This window comes from Pongo abelii, chromosome 9 (assembly GCF_028885655.2).
Source record: "Pongo abelii isolate AG06213 chromosome 9, NHGRI_mPonAbe1-v2.0_pri, whole genome shotgun sequence".
Lineage (NCBI taxonomy): Eukaryota > Metazoa > Chordata > Mammalia > Primates > Hominidae > Pongo > Pongo abelii.
Window position 1 is genome coordinate 124,388,444 of NC_071994.2, and position 16,868 is coordinate 124,405,311.

At 44.2% G+C, this 16,868-nt stretch overlaps 1 protein-coding gene across 15 annotated transcripts in view; it reads left to right on the forward strand.

Moving 5' to 3' along the window:
* Positions 1-16,868, forward strand: part of LOC100459434 (tubulin-specific chaperone cofactor E-like protein) — a 161,081-nt gene that overhangs the window by 128,810 nt on the left and 15,403 nt on the right. For 14 of the 15 annotated variants that reach the window (XM_063711482.1, XM_063711481.1, XM_054525268.1 and 11 more), the window contains 8 exons: positions 871-1,070; positions 5,827-6,210; positions 8,129-8,415; positions 10,284-10,564; positions 13,209-13,319; positions 14,515-14,717; positions 15,989-16,152; positions 16,613-16,861. In XM_063711482.1, coding sequence (XP_063567552.1) covers positions 871-1,070; positions 5,827-6,210; positions 8,129-8,415; positions 10,284-10,564; positions 13,209-13,319; positions 14,515-14,717; positions 15,989-16,152; positions 16,613-16,861 — 1,879 coding nt within the window. Of the gene's footprint in view, positions 1-870; positions 1,071-5,826; positions 6,211-8,128; positions 8,416-10,283; positions 10,565-13,208; positions 13,320-14,514; positions 14,718-15,988; positions 16,153-16,612; positions 16,862-16,868 lie in introns of those variants that run through there. The other variant, XM_054525269.2, reaches the window with a different exon arrangement.

A 16,868-nucleotide genomic window follows, 5' to 3' on the forward strand; every position in this document is an offset into this window, starting at 1 on the left:
TGCTATTGATATCTATATTTATAGATAAGAAAGCTGAAGCTCAGAGAGCCCGAGTGACGCTATGGGTCTCTTATAGCTGGTTCCAGAGCCCACACCCTTCACCAGGACCCTACCTGCCTTCTATAGAAGCATCTAGATGCATTTGAAAAATGGTAGAACATAATTGATGTGAGTCAGTTTGCACAGACATGTGCACATGCACACACACGTGCATGCCAGCATGTGTACTCATGCACACAAACACACACACACACACACACACAGAGTGTACATTTGCTTTCTCAGAGATCATGGGGCTGAGGCATCTACTGATGATAAACTGCTGACTTAGAAAAACGTTCTGTAGAAGCTCTGGGCTGTAGAGGAGCTGACATTGGTCTAAGAGGGAGAACTATATGGGTGAGGTGGGACTCCCACTGGCACTTGAAGAACTAGGAATTTGGATAGGCTGAGAGGATGAAGAAGGGCATGAATAAGAAAGATCAATGTGAATGAAGACCTAGAGGCAGGAGGAGTATGTGTGCCCTGAGAGGTTATCAGGTGACATGTCTAACTGGAGATTCAGATGGGGGGTGGATTTAGGTGGCAGGCAATAGAAGATCTCAATGTCCAGGCTGAGGAGAGGACGACCATGATGTGAGAAGCTCCAGCCACCTCCATCTGCATGTTGGCCCTTTATTTAAGCAGGAACGAATCAGACCCAGGCTTTCTGTGAGCAAAGAGGGCAGTAATGAAGAAAGGCGGCAGACCTCCTGGCTCCTGCCTCTCCCCGTGCCTTTCATCTCCCTGAGTAGGTGAGCAACGGCCGTGAGAAAACCCTCCTCGGTGCCTTGTGATCGTGCGAGTCTTGACTTGTCTCTCTTGTTCCAGCTGTCACCTGCCCTCCAAACAGCCATTACGAGAGCTGCGTGAGTGTCTGCCAGCCCCGCTGCGCCGCCATCCGCCTGAAGAGTGACTGCAGCCACTACTGCGTGGAGGGCTGTCAGTGCGACGCTGGCTACGTCCTCAATGGCAAGAGCTGCATCCTGCCCCACAGCTGCGGCTGCTACTCCGATGGCAAATATTACGAGGTATGGGAGGCCAGCCCGGCCTTTTCCTCCTTGCCAATGATCAGATTCCTCTCCAACTCTAAGAGGTTGGTCAGATTGACCAATTTTCCCACTTCGTTATGAAGAGCGTCGTGTTCATGGCAGGGGAGTGGGATGGGGGTAGAGAGGCTAAGCACACTGTTCAGATGATGCTCTTGGGCACTGAGGGTCAGATTTGGAAAAGCACCTGAGTGTCTCCCTCCTCCCTCCTACACAGTTGCAAGGTCTCCAGCGCTCTGCCTCCCGTACTCACTCACATTTGTGTGTCTGTGTCATGCCTTTTTCTGATTTTCTGTCCTGTAAATCTCAGTTTGAAAGCTTCAGATAGAGTTATAGTTTGGATATATGGTGGCTGTGAATCTGACATTTGTAGCTGTCTTAGCTAAGGACATTTGTAACTGGAAAATATGGAGCTGGAGGCTGAGTGGGGCGGACTTCCCTCTTCTGTCTGTTGAGGCTCCGTGAGGGTAGCTGTGGCTGCGAACTCCACGTGTGCCATTTGTCACTGTGGTATCATCCCTAGAGTTTGGTCTGGACTGCTAATGTGGTGCCCCCACATCCCACCCTCTGCGGCGCCCTCTACAGGAATTTAAACGTAGAGTTAATGAAGATGCCCTTCGTAGATGTTTCTCAATAAAGCATATTAGTTCACGAAATCATTTCACTTTTTGGACTTTGTAATCTTTCCATAATACTAAGCTAGAATTCCATAATACTAAGCTAGAAAAGCTCTTGCCTAGACAAGGTATTTAGTTCATGGTTCGACCTCAAGCCCATTCTCTATTTAAATGACATCAAAACCATACGTTGGCAAGTTAGATGGTTAACAACTACAAATAATTGAGTATCTGCTGTTTGCAAAGCACTGTGCTGGTGGTATTGTGGGGGATGAGAAAGCACGTCGCCTGCCTTGAGGATCTTAAAAATCTATTCAGAAGAGAGAAACAATGTACTTTAAAGAAGAAGAGATCAGTTACAAAATAACCTGTCAGCAAGTGAAAAATAATACCCAACAGAACTAATCAATTTTAAGTGAAAAAGAATAGTAGCATTTAAAATAAATCTAATTGAAATGTCTGAATTGGAAATCAACTAGGCAAAAAATAAATAATATCTCCTTTTTGTAAGGATGCATTGACTCACTCAAGTTGCCCTAACTTCAGGGATAAATAAAAGAAATGTGGACGTTACCCTCAATTTCACTTTCAGTGGAGAATTTATTTAAATGCCATATTAGAAAGTCAGGGAGGAAGTAAGGTAAAATAGTGGAACTAATCAAAGGAGACTTTTTGCGAGAGGGGGTGTTGAAATGAGCTCTTAGAAATGTTATTTGAAAGGAAAAGGCAGAACATGTGGAAAAAATTAATGAATTCTGTTTTCTCACAGTGGAGGAGAAGATATAACCAGGCTCAAAACTCAAAAAGCACTCTCTAAACTATTCCCCAGCCCGGAGACTTACCAAAACCTATCCATATATCAACTGTGCCATGCACCCTCGGCAGGCATCCTGAGTGTCAGTGTGGCATAATTCAGTGAAACCTGGGTTCGATCCTAGCGGTACCACTGCTGGAGATGTGACACTGAGCAAACACTGTCATTTCTCTGAGCGTCTGTTTCCCTGTGAATGAGATGTGACTAATGATACCAACCCAGTAGGGCTGTTGCATAAATAATCTATGCTGGGTTCCTAGCCTAGTGCCTGGCATCGAGTCCTTCAATAATTGGTAGCTGCTATTGTTATTGTTGTTGTGTTATTCTCTTGAGAAACGTTTTGTAAATGAAAAATCCAGCCGTGTTAATGAAAGGATGCAAATAAAAGCCCTTGGAACTCTTAGGAAAAGCATGGTCAGCTCTTGGCTGCTATTAGTACTACAGTGTAATCATTATGAGCAGTTTTTCATCAGAACCTCAGTGGATTTTGACAACAGCTTACATCCGGGAAGCAGCAAACTCAGAGAACAAAGAATCCACATCTACTTGCCACCATTCCAAAGTGCCTGGGGGCTTGTTCATAGAACAAATTTCTTTGGAAATGAATAGAGAATATGCCTGGCTATTAGCATGTAGAGTGATCACCCAGCTGTCACTGTCATGTATGATTAAAGTAAAGAAAGCAGCGTTGGGCCAGCCATTTCACTGTGATGCTAGTTTCAGGATCAGATTCTCTTGTGGATGAGTTATTTACCCTTTATCATATCCACATACATCAAGTTATTTTTCTCTTTTCACCACTGTAATGTCTGACTTCTTATCAGAGAGAGGCCAAACCATCCACTCAGTTATTCTATAAATCTGATAAGAGAAATGAAGTCAATTTGTGAGGCTGTTGGCACCCAGAATATGTTACATAAGTCTGGAAGGAGAGTAGACTTAGTTCCAGGAATGACTTCACTTTGAGGATGAAAGAATCAGCCATAGCATCTTGAAGTGCACTGCAATCAGGAAATTTGTTCTGGAAGATCTCCTCCTCTATCTATTTACCCTTGAATCTGAGTCATATCTGTAGTTGATATCCAGGGTTTTGATGTCTCTAGTTAAAGCAGAAAACTGACCAGACAGAAGCATAGGCCTTTTTGTGCTATTGAAAGATCTTTTCTGGATAACACTATTTTGGTAAGTCGATAATGCATTGAGTGCCCACATCTCTATGACACAGTCTATTTGTTGGTACCACATCCCACTTGGACAATCATGACCAATTTCCAACAGTTTCCTGGAATTCTTAGTCTAGAGCAAGTGCAACATCAAGAATGCAAACCCTACCAAGCAGAGTCGTGCCTGCAGATTGCTGCCTGTTTTGGGAAAAAGAAAATAACATTCTAGTTGTGGGACTCCTGGGAAAGAAAAGAAAAGAAAAGAATAGCTGCCTCCAGTTGAGGATACGCTATGTTGTAGGTATTTTATATAATGTTGTATAATTTCTTCACCATCTGAAAGAGGATGAGCCATTCTACTCCTGTAATAGCAGCTTCTATTTATTGAGTGCCTACCCTATGCCAGGAAGTGTGTTTTATACATCTTATTTAATTTAATCCTCACAACTGCCCTGTAAGACATTATTTTTAATTTAGTTTTATTATTATTACTTCTGAGACAGGGTCTCTCTCTGCTGCCCAGGCTGGAGTGCAGCAGCAGGATCACAACTCACTGCAGCCTCTACCTCACAGGCTTAAGCGATCCTCCCACCTCAGCCTCTGGAGTAGCTGGGACTACAGGCATGCACTACCATGCTGGTTATTATTATTATTATTATTATTATTATTATTTTTATTATTATTTTGAGACAGAGTTTTGCTCTGTCGCCCAGGCTGGAGTGCAATGGCACGATCTAGGCTCACGGCAACCTCCGCCTCCCAGATTCTCCTGCCTCAGCCTACTGAGTAGCTGAGACTATAGACATGTGCCACCACGCCTGGCGAATTTTTGTATTTTTAGTAGAGATGGGGTTTCACCATGTTGGCCGGGCTCGTCTCGAACTCCTGACCGCAGGTGATCCGCTCACCTCAGCCTCCCAAAGTACTGGGATTACAGGCATGAGTCACTGCACGTGGCCTATTATTATTATTATTTTTTTAAGTAGAGATGAGGTTTCACTGTGTTGCTCAGGCTTATCTCAAACTCCTGGGCTCAAGCAGTCCTTCCACCTCAACCTCCCAAAGTGCTGGGATTACAAGCATGAGCCACTGCACTCAACCACAAGATATTATTAATATCTCCAATTTAGAAATGAGCAAAGTGACACTGGGGAGGTGAGCAATGTTACTTAGGATGGCACAGGCGGGGATACAGGACTACATTGAAACTCAGGTGGTCTGATCCCAAAACATTCCTTTCATGGACCCCAGGTGTTCTCTGGATCTTTCACATTCAGGACACATGGGAATGAAGGTACTTCCATCAGAAGTAAATTGGAAGCAGACTAGACACAAGGAAGGGTGAGGATTGTGAAATGTGAAATGGTTAATCGGAAGTGTTGGTCATTGCTTTCTTACAACTGTTTAAGATTTGAAGGGCCAATTTATCACTCTTGAGTGAATTTTAATTTCATCTTTGAAGCAGAGTCTTGTTAGAAGTGTGATTCCTTGATGAATATTTTCTACCAAATATTCTTCCTCTTTACCTAGTTCCTCTAACAGCTGCACATTCAGGTTGACTGTGATTAGCTCTACAATCCAGCCACAAAGATTTCAGAGTTCTTGATTAAAATCAATCAAGTTCTGGCCGGGGTGGTAGCTCATACCCGTGATCCAAGCAGTTTGGGAGGCTGAGGCAGGAGGATCGCTCGGGCCTAGCAGTTCAAGAACATAGTGAGACTCTGTCTCTACAAAAAAATACAAAAATTAGCCGGGTGTGGTGGCGTGTGCTTATAGTTCCAGCTACTAGAGAGGCTGAGATAGAAGAATCGCTTGAGTCCAGGCGTTCCAGGTTACTTACAGTGATCTGCGATTGCACTACTGCACTCCAGCCTGGGCAACAGATTGAGACCCTGTCTCTAAAAATAAATAAACAAGTAAGTAAATAAATGAATGTCAAAACTGCGTTATTGTTTGGCGTCTGAGTTGCATGGAACTGATGGAGCATTTGAGTTGAGGCCGTTTCCCCACTGCTGCCTCCTACAAATTCCAGCCCCATCAAAGATAGGCTAGCCAAGCCTGATAAAAGACGAGGGGGACTGGGCTTTCGGGTCCCCAGCCCTGACCACAGTCTGAATTTAATGCAAACGGCGCCTCTCTTCCAGCCCAAGCAGCTGTTTTGGAACAGCGACTGCACGCGGCGCTGCCGCTGTTTCCGTCGCAACCTGATCCAGTGCGACCCGCGCCAGTGCAAGTCAGACGAGGAGTGTGCGCTGCGCAACGGGGTGCGCGGCTGCTTCAGCACCAAGACCTCCTACTGCCTGGCGGCCGGAGGCGGCGTCTTCCGCACCTTCGACGGCGCCTTCCTGCGCTTCCCGGCCAACTGCGCCTTCGTGCTGTCCACCATCTGCCAGAAACTGCCCGACATCTCCTTCCAGCTTATCATCAACTTCGACAAATGGTCGGCCCCCAACCTCACCATCATTTCGCCCGTCTACTTCTACATTAACGAAGAGCAGATTCTCATCAACGACCGGAACACGGTCAAGGTAACCAGCCTGGCGACCATTCTTAAGAAGGGGCCCGGAAACAAGGGGTTGGCTAGGCGACTGTGTAGGGTTCTCCCAGATAGCCAAGTTGTAGGATAGATTGTTGCTTCATGGTGTTCCACACACAGTGACCAGATTTTAAAGAATCAAAGTATGAAGATGTTTTAAGCCTAAGAATGGACACCATTTGGTTCTTGGCTGATGATTCCAAAGGCAGGAGACTTGCAGGGTCTCAGAGCCAGGCAATGGCATGGGCGCTAATAGAGCTTCAGGTGATAAATTGTTAGATAAATCAGTTTTTACTCTGATTGCTTTCCAAAAAGCATCTCATTTGTTTTTAACAGCCCTTAAGATTATTCTTGGCTCTGCCCTCTTGTAGTAAGACCCACCCTTCATCTTTGCCATCCTTTCTATAAGCTAAGAGAAAGCAAGCACTTGCCTACAAAACACCAATCTGAGTAAAAACCTGACTCGAACCCCCATTATCCGAGGGCCCCATGATGACATGCTGAGGGGTAGGAAATGGGAGGCTGCTCTTGGTGGATTTCTCTTAGGTTGGCTCCTCCTTAGGCCCATTGCCTGGTTTCTTGTTTATCTTACACCTGTGTGTAAATAAATGTAAACCCCCCACCCACCCTCACAACAAATATGGCTCTCCGATTTGAATTCCTCCCACCGCTTCCATTTAAGAAGATCATCTGCTCAGATGCACTGTTGACGGTGACCCAGCCTCTCAGCTAGAGCAGGCTGCTGCGGCAGGTCGCCCGGAAGAATGGAGCCAGGCCCCAACACTGTGAGCACAGAGAGGCAGGGACCCGGAGACAGCCACATTAACAATTTTTGGAATTGAGTGTTATTGTGTGTATCTGTTTTCCACCTGCTCAGATAATCAGGCTTTCAGTGTATCTTTAATTGAAGAGTCATCAAATAGCGTAGTATCCAGCATCAGGCAAAAGACCGGCAGTATTTTGTGAGCTTAAAATGAAGAATCTGAAATTTAATACCGGTTTTAACTTCAATGAAAGGTGCCACTGTTTTTGGCATTCTCATTCCTTTTACAAATTGGCCCACATCAACACGACAGCCTTGGTCCAGAATCCAGGAGCTAGAAAAGGAAAATGACCACCCGAGAGAGCAAAACTGACATTGTGGTTGAACAAAATACCCCAAGCTAGTCAAAACAGTAGAGACTCATTTTTTAAAAAGATGCCTACTTTTTTTTTTTTTATTTTAAGGTACAAAAGCTACTAATAGCCTGGGGAGAAAATTTTTATTTTGTAAGTACAGGAAAAGCAAGTTATATTCTGTCCCAAGGGCTAAGGAAAGAAAATGTTAGAAAGCAGAAAAATGACAAATGCAGAAAATAATGTGCATGTAGGTCCTCTGGGGGGACCTCCAGTTTGAACATTATAAGCAAGAAAACGATAAACATGGCAATGATGCCCAGATCCATTTTAACTGTGTTAGACTCTCCTTGGCACAGGATTGGGATTTCATTTTCAGTAATTTTTTTATGCTGGGGAAAGTTTTAGACACAAATCCAGCCATTCATTGTGGGTTATACTTTTCTAAGGTTTCCTTATCTCTCACCTCCTCTCCCCTACTTCTGCTCCATAGTTTGCTTCCTTTGGGGCAACTACACAGTAAGATGAGTGAATTTCTTTAAACTCTAGGGCAGGGGCCGGCAAATCTGCTTGCTGCCTGTTTGTGTAAATAAAGCTTTGCTGGAACACAGCCATACTCATTTAGTTGTGTATTGTCTATGGCTGCTGTCATGCTGCAGGGACAGAGTGGAGTCGCTGAGACAGAGAGATCACAGGGCCCGCGATGCCCAAAATATTTTCCCTGGCCCTTTCCTGAACAAGTTTGCCAACCCCTGCTCTAAGCGTAATTATTTTCTTTTTTCCTCCTCCAATAGGTGAATGGCACGCAAGTGAATGTTCCATTTATAACTGGTTTGGCAACCAGAATCTACAGCAGTGAGGGGTTTCTGGTGATTGACACCAGCCCAGACATCCAGATATACTATAATGGTTTCAACGTCATTAAAATCAGCATCAGCGAGAGGCTGCAGAACAAAGTGTGCGGTCTCTGTGGCAACTTCAATGGGGACCTAACAGATGATTATGTGACCTTGCGAGGGAAGCCGGTGGTAAGCAGCGTGGTGCTGGCCCAGAGCTGGAAAACCAATGGCATGCAGAAGAGGTGAGGGTGTAGGAGTTCAAGCCACTAGACTTTGTGGCCCAAGTTCTCTCACGTCCATGGGTGGTGTGAATGAGGAATGCCTTTTCCTTAGCACTGCCCCTGCTCTCCTACAGAGACGAGCCAAAGTTCTTTGGAGTTTTGATGCTAAAAATAGGCACATCAGAGACCCCAGTAATTTCATGAACTGCAGAGGAAGGAGTTGGGCTTAGATGATATAACTCTAATTTTCATGTCATCCAGCCCTTGGCTAAACAGAAGAGTGTGCCCAGGATGAGAACTCTGAGGCCTTGACCAGCTGCCCACACAGGACCTAGGCACCCCTGCTGGGTGTGGAATTAAGAGGTGACTCAGAAGAAGAAGAAGGGCTATCTTTGACTCCCTTAGTGCTGGGTCTAATTGTGTGTCCTTGCCCCTTACAAGAAGGCTTGACTGTGGTGGTGTAGGTAGAAGTTGGTGGGAATCAGGAAAGCCTTTTTTAAAAACAGAAGTTACAAGGTTATTATCAGGCCCACCCCTGGCCAGCAGAGAGAGAGTGAGCTAAAGAAGTTATTCCAAAGGTTTTTAATTTAGGGCCCCTCAGGGCTGCTGAGTATGTGGATACCTTTCTGGATCTGTAGATATGCTTCTCTTTCTTGTTAGTTCTCCGCTTGTACAATGGCTCAATCACATTGTTTACATGCTAAATATCAGCTAAATCCCCAGTCCTGGAAATCACGCTTTAAGCCTCTTTGACCCTGCCCCAAGTGGACACTGAATCATGTATCATATATTAGACTATCCTGTGAATTATGGGACTCAGAACTGTGAAAATTCTTCGGCAATATCTTGTCCAATCTCTTCCTTTCCTAGGTAAAACAGAGACTAAGACAGCAAATGACTTACATGAGGAGGCCCCATATATGGCAAAGCCAGGACTAGATTCCAGGATTCCTAATTTGGTGCTTACTCTAGAATACCATGCATTGACCCACAGATAGAAAAGAGAGAACTTTGGACATTACATTTAGAACACTACATTAAACCATTGTAGTGTTTCCAAAGATAGGGAAGGTTTGGTTCCTCCTGAGGAATTATGATTCTGTTTGAATTTGGCCAGCCTGCCTCCCTCCCTCCTTCCCTCCCCTCCCTTCCCCTCCCTTCCCTCCCCTCCCTTCCCCTCCCTTCCCCTCCCCTTCCCTCCCCTCCCCTCCCCTTCCCTCCCCTCCCCTCCCTTCCCCTCCCCTCCCCTCCCTTCCCCTCCCCTCCCCTCCCTTCCCCTCCCTTCCCCTCCGTTCCCCTCCCTTCCCCTCCCTTCCCCTCCCTTCCCCTCCCTTCCCCTCCCTTCCCCTCCCTTCCCCTCCCCTTCCTTTTTAAATAAACTCTTATCAGCTGGACACCAACTTTCTTGTAACGTTTAGCTTTTGGTCCCTAATGGCTAAAGTGGAACCGGCTTAGAAAGCTTCCTTTCAAATCTTTAATTCCACGAAGTATCATTACTATTATCATTGTTATTGGTTATTTCAATACCTGTTAATGGTTATTATATCAATTATATCAATCATATCAATCAATTATGTCAAAGTGTTCATGCTTACTATATCAATACCGGCCTTTCATGTGGCACTTTGGCCACTAATCCATCATTCCATTTTACCCTCACTGTATTTCAGTGATATAAACAACAGGAATTACCGTTTCACTCTCTTAGATGGATAGAATAGAGACTAGCAGTATCTTACTTGCCAAAGTTCACAAAGCTAGTGTTGGAATTGGCACAATGCACTAGGTTCAGGGGTAGCAAAACAGGTACACATGCGATTTACCTTCCATTGGAGACCTCAGATGGCTGTTTTTGCTTCACTCAGTCTGACCAGACCTCTTGCCCCCAGCTGCAACGAGCTGCAGTTCTCACAGTATGCAGCCATGTGTGACAATGTGCACATCCAGAAGATGCAGGGTGATGGCTACTGCCTGAAGCTCACCGACATGAAGGGCTTCTTCCAGCCCTGCTATGGGCTTCTCGATCCCCTCCCATTCTACGAGTCCTGCTACCTGGACGGCTGCTACAACCACAAGAAGTTCCAGCTGTGCGGCTCCCTGGCCGCCTACGGGGAAGCCTGCCGCTCCTTCGGAATCCTTAGCACCGAGTGGATTGAGAAGGAGAATTGCTGTAAGAGAATTATTTTATTTCTGTGGATTCCATTTTCAGTGAAAAGAACAGCTTTGCTGGTAGCATTGCTTTTTCTAGGGATGACTGGTCCTCTCCAGATTTGCTCATAGATCTGCTTCCAGGATTGGATAGTAGAGAGCTGTGAGCTGCAGCCGAGATTCAGGGACGGGCCCCTCCCATGGAGCCTAACCCACCTGTGGCTCCTGTCCAGTTATGGAATTTGGAAAACAAACGTGGGAAGATGGGGCTCTCTGGGTTGCAAGAGCCCTGGTTTAGTGGCTTATGAGGTAGAGGGACACATTGTGCGATTCCTGATGGATTTTAGTTCCCAAACTCAGCTCCACCTTGGCTCCTTTAACATGAGGCCATCCTCTGTCAGAAAGCGAAGGCACAGGGCAGGTGGAAGGCAGAGCTGGAACTGAGCTGGTTATGTCCACCTGGGCTGAAAGGAAGCTGCAGTTCGATTGACTGTGGAGAGTACATATATTAGATCAGCTGGTAAAATAAAGATATACAGAATCTTGTGGGGTTTTTTCTGTAGTAAGAAAATTATTTTGATGTGTATTTCTATTATTCAATTTGTTCATTTTCTTACTGTGTTAATCAAATAGGAGAGCAATTATAGATGTATACAAACACATATAAATGTGCCATAGACATACATGTGTGTCCATATACATAAATGGTCACTCCCACTAGTGTGGCCAATGGAAAGTGTGTTTTGTACTCTGACCACAACACCTACCCAGTGTGTATACAGGTACCACTGTGAAAATAGGCTGACTCCAAGACGATACACACACATTAGTAAATCTGCAGACCAAACCTGATCAAGTGTAGGAATACACTTAATTCAGAGCCTAAAAACAATGCAGTTAATTAAAATACATTTCAGTGATTTCAGAAACTGTTAACGAGCAAATTACTAGTCTCTGTTGGAAACTAACAGAAATATTTGTTATTAGTATTTTACTCTGCTGTGTTAATAAGAATACTTTCAATGACTTTAAAAATTAACTGTTTTGAACTTTTCAAATTGTCAGGAATTTTAAAAAAATACATATATCATTAAAAAAATACTCAAAGCTTCCCTCTGTCTAAGGGCATGTCTTACTTGCCAGTTGGCAGGTGGACCACCACATTTGTAAATAAACGTTTCCTTCCTGTGGGCTGTAACCTCTGCACCATCTTTCTGTTATTCTTCTGTCATTCTCATACAGAGTTGGTGAATCATAACATTCGCTTGGTGGCTGTCATGTGCTTAGCACTGTGCTAGGTACTGGACATACTGGGCCAGTGAAAGGATCTTTATAAAAGGGAGCCCTTTGAAAATAAATATATTTAACTTATGCTGATGTCTTTCTTTCAGTTGTCTTTCCAGAAATTAAGACAGGCTGATGCTGAGCCATCCATGCACTCCTACGTAATGTAATTAGTTACCTACCAGAGGGGCGTGGCAGCTGAGTCAGAAGAGGTGTATGGAGCTGTGGGCAGCTTGGGATTTTTGTCTTGTTTTTAAACTCTTTTTTCCCTGTGTGTGTGGGTATGTGTGTCTGTGGTGAGAACATGAAACTCTACTCTGTAATTTTCAAGTGTACAGCGTATTGGTACTAACTATAGCCACTTTGATGTTCAGTAGGTCTCTTGAATTTATTCCTCTTGTCTAAATGAAATTTTGCTTCCTTTTAAAACTCTTTTTAAAAAAACTCTTGAAGCCAACTTGGCTCATGCTGGGATTTAACAGTTGTTTCTTTAGCACTGTCCATCATATACTGTGATGAACAGGAGGAATATTCTGTCTTGATAGGCAGAGCAATTCTTTAAAGAAAGAAATGAACATCTAAAAGAAAATGCTCCTAATTAGTGGTTCTCAAACTGAGGCGTTGACTATCTTGCAGGTGATCTCATCTGTTACAGAAATATTGTTCATAATAACATGATGATGATATTCCACATAACATCTTTATTGTACTTATAGTTTTACCCTTTTGGCAAAACAGCACCATGAATCTAAGTCAATGCTGGTGAGTTGTGTGGAGGTTTTTCCTTTGTCTATTTTTACAAAATCAAGTAGAAGATCATGGGGAAAAGTGGACCAAGAATCAGAAAGGACTAAGAAGCCCTGGTGTGGGAGACCTCTCTGGGATCTTACTGGCCCTAATATGTTCATTATTGGCACATATTTATTGTGCACAAACCATGAGGTGGTTGAGTGCTGGGATGTAGAGATAAATGATCTGGATGCTACTCTTTATATAAATATCAGTGCAAATCATTGTGCTATAGTGTAGTAGGTGCCTTAATCATGGTAAGATTACTGGGGTTAAGAGCATCTGTGCATTCAGTCTTCACCACTTACCTTCACTTTTGACCTTGGGCAAGTTTCAACTGTGAAATAGAGCTTATAATGCTTATCTTGAGGAGTATTTGTGAGGGTCAAAGAAGCTAATCCAGGCCCATAGCAAGCACCTATTTGCTAGCTATTGACATTATTTTCTGGAAGGTTGCCCTGTCTGTTAACTTGCAGCTGCCATCTGACCATTTCCAATGTGATTAAAGTGGCAAGTCTGGAGTGGAACCAAAAGCTACCGCATGTAGGTGTGAAAATCAAGTTGTGCATGTTTCTGTGTGTTTTTCTTTTTAGCAGGAGTGGTTGAAGATCCCTGTGTGGGGGCGGACTGTCCCAACCGAACTTGCGAGCTGGGCAACGGCAGGGAGCTGTGTGGCTGCATCGAGCCGCCCCCCTATGGAAATAGTGAGTGACATGGGCCACCTCCCCACCCAGAAAGGCCCCATGGGAGATGCTGCTCTGGGGAAGGACCTTGATGCATCCCACTTTGTGAAGCTTTCCCAAATAGTGAAGCTTTCAGGAGCATTTAAGCAGAACAAGGAAGCAATCTGACTGCTTCAAAGTATAGCTACATCCTTTTCTTCAATACATTATAACACACAAATTTGTACATGAACTGAACCAGCCAGTTCCATCTGAGGCCACATTCAACATCAGAAAGGTCCAAATTGATCTTTTAGATGCGCAAGGAAATAGGGTATTTTGATGCCAATATGAAAAAATTAGGACGAATGTTATTTAAAGCCAGATTTATTTGACCCAAAGCTTTTTGGTCCTGAAGATATATACAACTGAAATGTCTGAAGCAAGCCATAAATAACTAGGACTCCAGGACTTGTTCCTAACTGTAGCGCCCTTGGTGTGGAAATGGCCTTGTCCACAGCCGAGCCTGCCTGGATGGCTGCTTGAAGCAGAACTGCTTTGCCTTCCATCTCTGCTCCCCTTCCTGAACCAAATAACGCAGAGGCAGCTGCTAAATTTAATAGCATTCGGGATTGAAAATCTGGTTGACCAAAGGCTCCTTAGGAGGGGACAAGGGCTTCACCTAAACAGATAAAAATGTTTTTCTCTGTTTCTGTAGTGCATATTAGCCGGTGTTTATATGCTCAAGAGAAAATGTCAATTGGTGCCTTGCCATGTCAAAAAGCAAGCTCCTAGTGCTCACCTGGGAATCGCTAGGGTTCTGCTGAGCTGAATCAGCGGGGGCTTCAGATGTGGTCTGGCCAGTGCTGCTGTCCCTTGGAGGCATGCTCTTCAGCCAGGCCACAATGTGCCAGATTTGGCATGTTCAGTATGCAGCTTACAGAAAAGTAGCTGCCACCAGCAAGGTGGGGTAAGACCTGGGTTTGTAAAGAAAAGACAGAAGACACTTTATTAGCATTTTTATCCTTTTAAAAAGGCTCTGCTAATGCCCAAGTTACTGCTTTGAATGAATTCATATGCTCATTTGGTCTGATCAAAGCATAATTAGAAATGCTGCAGCCTTTGAGTGGAGATCATTTGCCTCTTCTTAAGGAGAATGGAAATGGTATACTTTGCTCCCACTCCTGCAGCAAGACCGACTCCACTGATTTGCCTTTCATAATAACTGTTCCCACAGACTCACATGACATTATTGATGCAGAGGTGACCTGCAAAGCAGCCCAAATGGAAGTGTCCATATCTAAGTGCAAGCTCTTCCAGCTCGGTTTTGAGAGGGAGGGCGTGAGGATCAATGACAGACAGTGCACCGGCATCGAGGGGGAAGATTTTATCTCCTTTCAGATCAACAACACCAAAGGGAATTGTGGAAACATTGTGCAGGTGAGAAAAGCAGCAGGAAAGAGCACCTGGCAGAGGCAGCGACAGCTTCGAGTGTTTGCACATTTATTGTCCTGAAAGCCAACTTCAGGGTGATCTGCTTAGAAATATGCTCCTTAGAAAACAGCAATAGGCATGTGCAACATGAAAGACAGCAAGAGCAGCGGTCATTCGAGGCTAAGTGATTAACGGAGTTGAAAGAGTGATGTGTTTTTTCCTTGGTTTGGGATGCCTACTGTGGTTCTTTGTCATGTATATGGACAAAATTGTGTCTTCTTTTCTGCTTCTATTGTTCTTTGAGGCAAATACATCTAGGCTTAGCTATTTCAGGGGTAAGGGAGTCCCGAACCTCATATAACAGGTGGCTTCAGGCCGAGTGCTATGGCTCATGCCTGTAATCCCAGCACTTTGGGAGGCCAAGGCAGAAGGACTGCTAGAGGCCAGGAATTCAAGACCAGCCCAGGCAACATCGCAAGACCCTGTCTCTATTTTAAAAAAATCTAAAAATTAGCTGGGTGTGGTGACAGTGCCTGTAGTTGTGTCTACTTGGAAGGCTGACATGGGAGGATCATGAGCCCAGGAGTTCAAGGCTGCAGTGAGCTATGATTGTACCACTGCACTCCAGCCTGGGTGATAGTGAGACCCTGTTGCTAAAAACAAAACAAAACAAGACAAAAAAACAGCTGGCTTCAGAAATATAGTGAGGTCCCAACTTTTAATGTCAGATTATCCAATGTATAGGTTAGCAAATCATCTTGTTTCTCTTCTTTTTCCATCTTGCTGCGTGTCTTCTATTCGTGGCTCTATTCCTTAATACTTTTACCAGAGGCTGAAAGGAGTAAGGAGGTGAAACTTGCACTTGTTCATGTTGGTCCTTGTAGGCATGTCTGGTGATGGGTTTGGTGGAGAAGAGATTTTGAATTAAGCATTGAAAAAGAAGATTTCTATTACCCAGCAGGGGCAATAGTTCATGCTATTCCTAGCTTGGGGTCCCACAGATAAGTGGGGTCTGGTAGTGGTTAGAATTCAGTAATAGATGAAATCACCTTCCACGGGTATTTAAGGTTATCAGACTGAAGGGTGCTGCTGATATCTATTGTAATACTTTTTTTCCCCCAAGTAAATGCTAAGGCTAGCTCCATGCTGATTTATACTGGCTTCTAAATTATGTATGGAAGGAAGCCATTTCTCCACTTTCAGGGATATGGATTTGATATGCAAGCTACATACTCACTCCCAGATGTAACAATTTCTGACTTCCCCTTGCTCTGCAGTCCAATGGCACTCATATCATGTATAAAAACACACTCTGGATCGAAAGCGCCAACAACACTGGCAACATCATCACCAGGGACCGCACAATCAATGTGGAATTTTCATGTGCTTATGAGTTGGATATCAAGATCTCCTTGGATTCTGTTGTGAAGCCTATGCTAAGGTAAAGCATCTCCTGGGCTGTGCACATTGCTTTTTCTATTCCTTGACAGTTAAGGTTAGCATAATCAAAATTGCTAGCGTTTGTCTGTGATGCCCTAGGAAAAACATAATTCACGTTTCTTGAGCCTAAATGCTTTCAATCTGCATTGTTCAATAGAACTCTCTGTGATGACGGAAATGTTCCATCCGTACTGTTTAATGTGGTGGCTAACATGTGGCTGCTCAGCACTTGAAATGTGGCTCAGGGGGCTGCGGAACTGAATTTTTAATTTTATTTAATTTTATTTCATTTAAATGTAAATTGCCCCATGTGGCTAGCAGGTACTGTACTGGACAGCACAACCTTAGACTTTGCTACTACATGCTTTGCTTTCTCTCTGCATTCTCAACCTGAAAAACGGTAGGTAATTGAATAGGTAACATTGTTTTGGGTTCCTGTCTCATAATTGTTTCCGTTTTAGTGTAATTAACCTGACAGTTCCAACCCAAGAAGGCAGCTTCATCACCAAGATGGCTCTCTACAAAAATGCCTCCTACAAACATCCTTACCGCCAGGGTGAAGTAGTGTTGACGACTCGAGATGTGCTGTATGTAGGGGTTTTTGTGGTTGGAGCTGACGCCACACATTTAATCCTAACACTCAACAAATGCTATGCCACACCCACCCGAGATAGCAATGATAAGCTCCGATATTTCATCATTGAAGAAGGGTGAGTA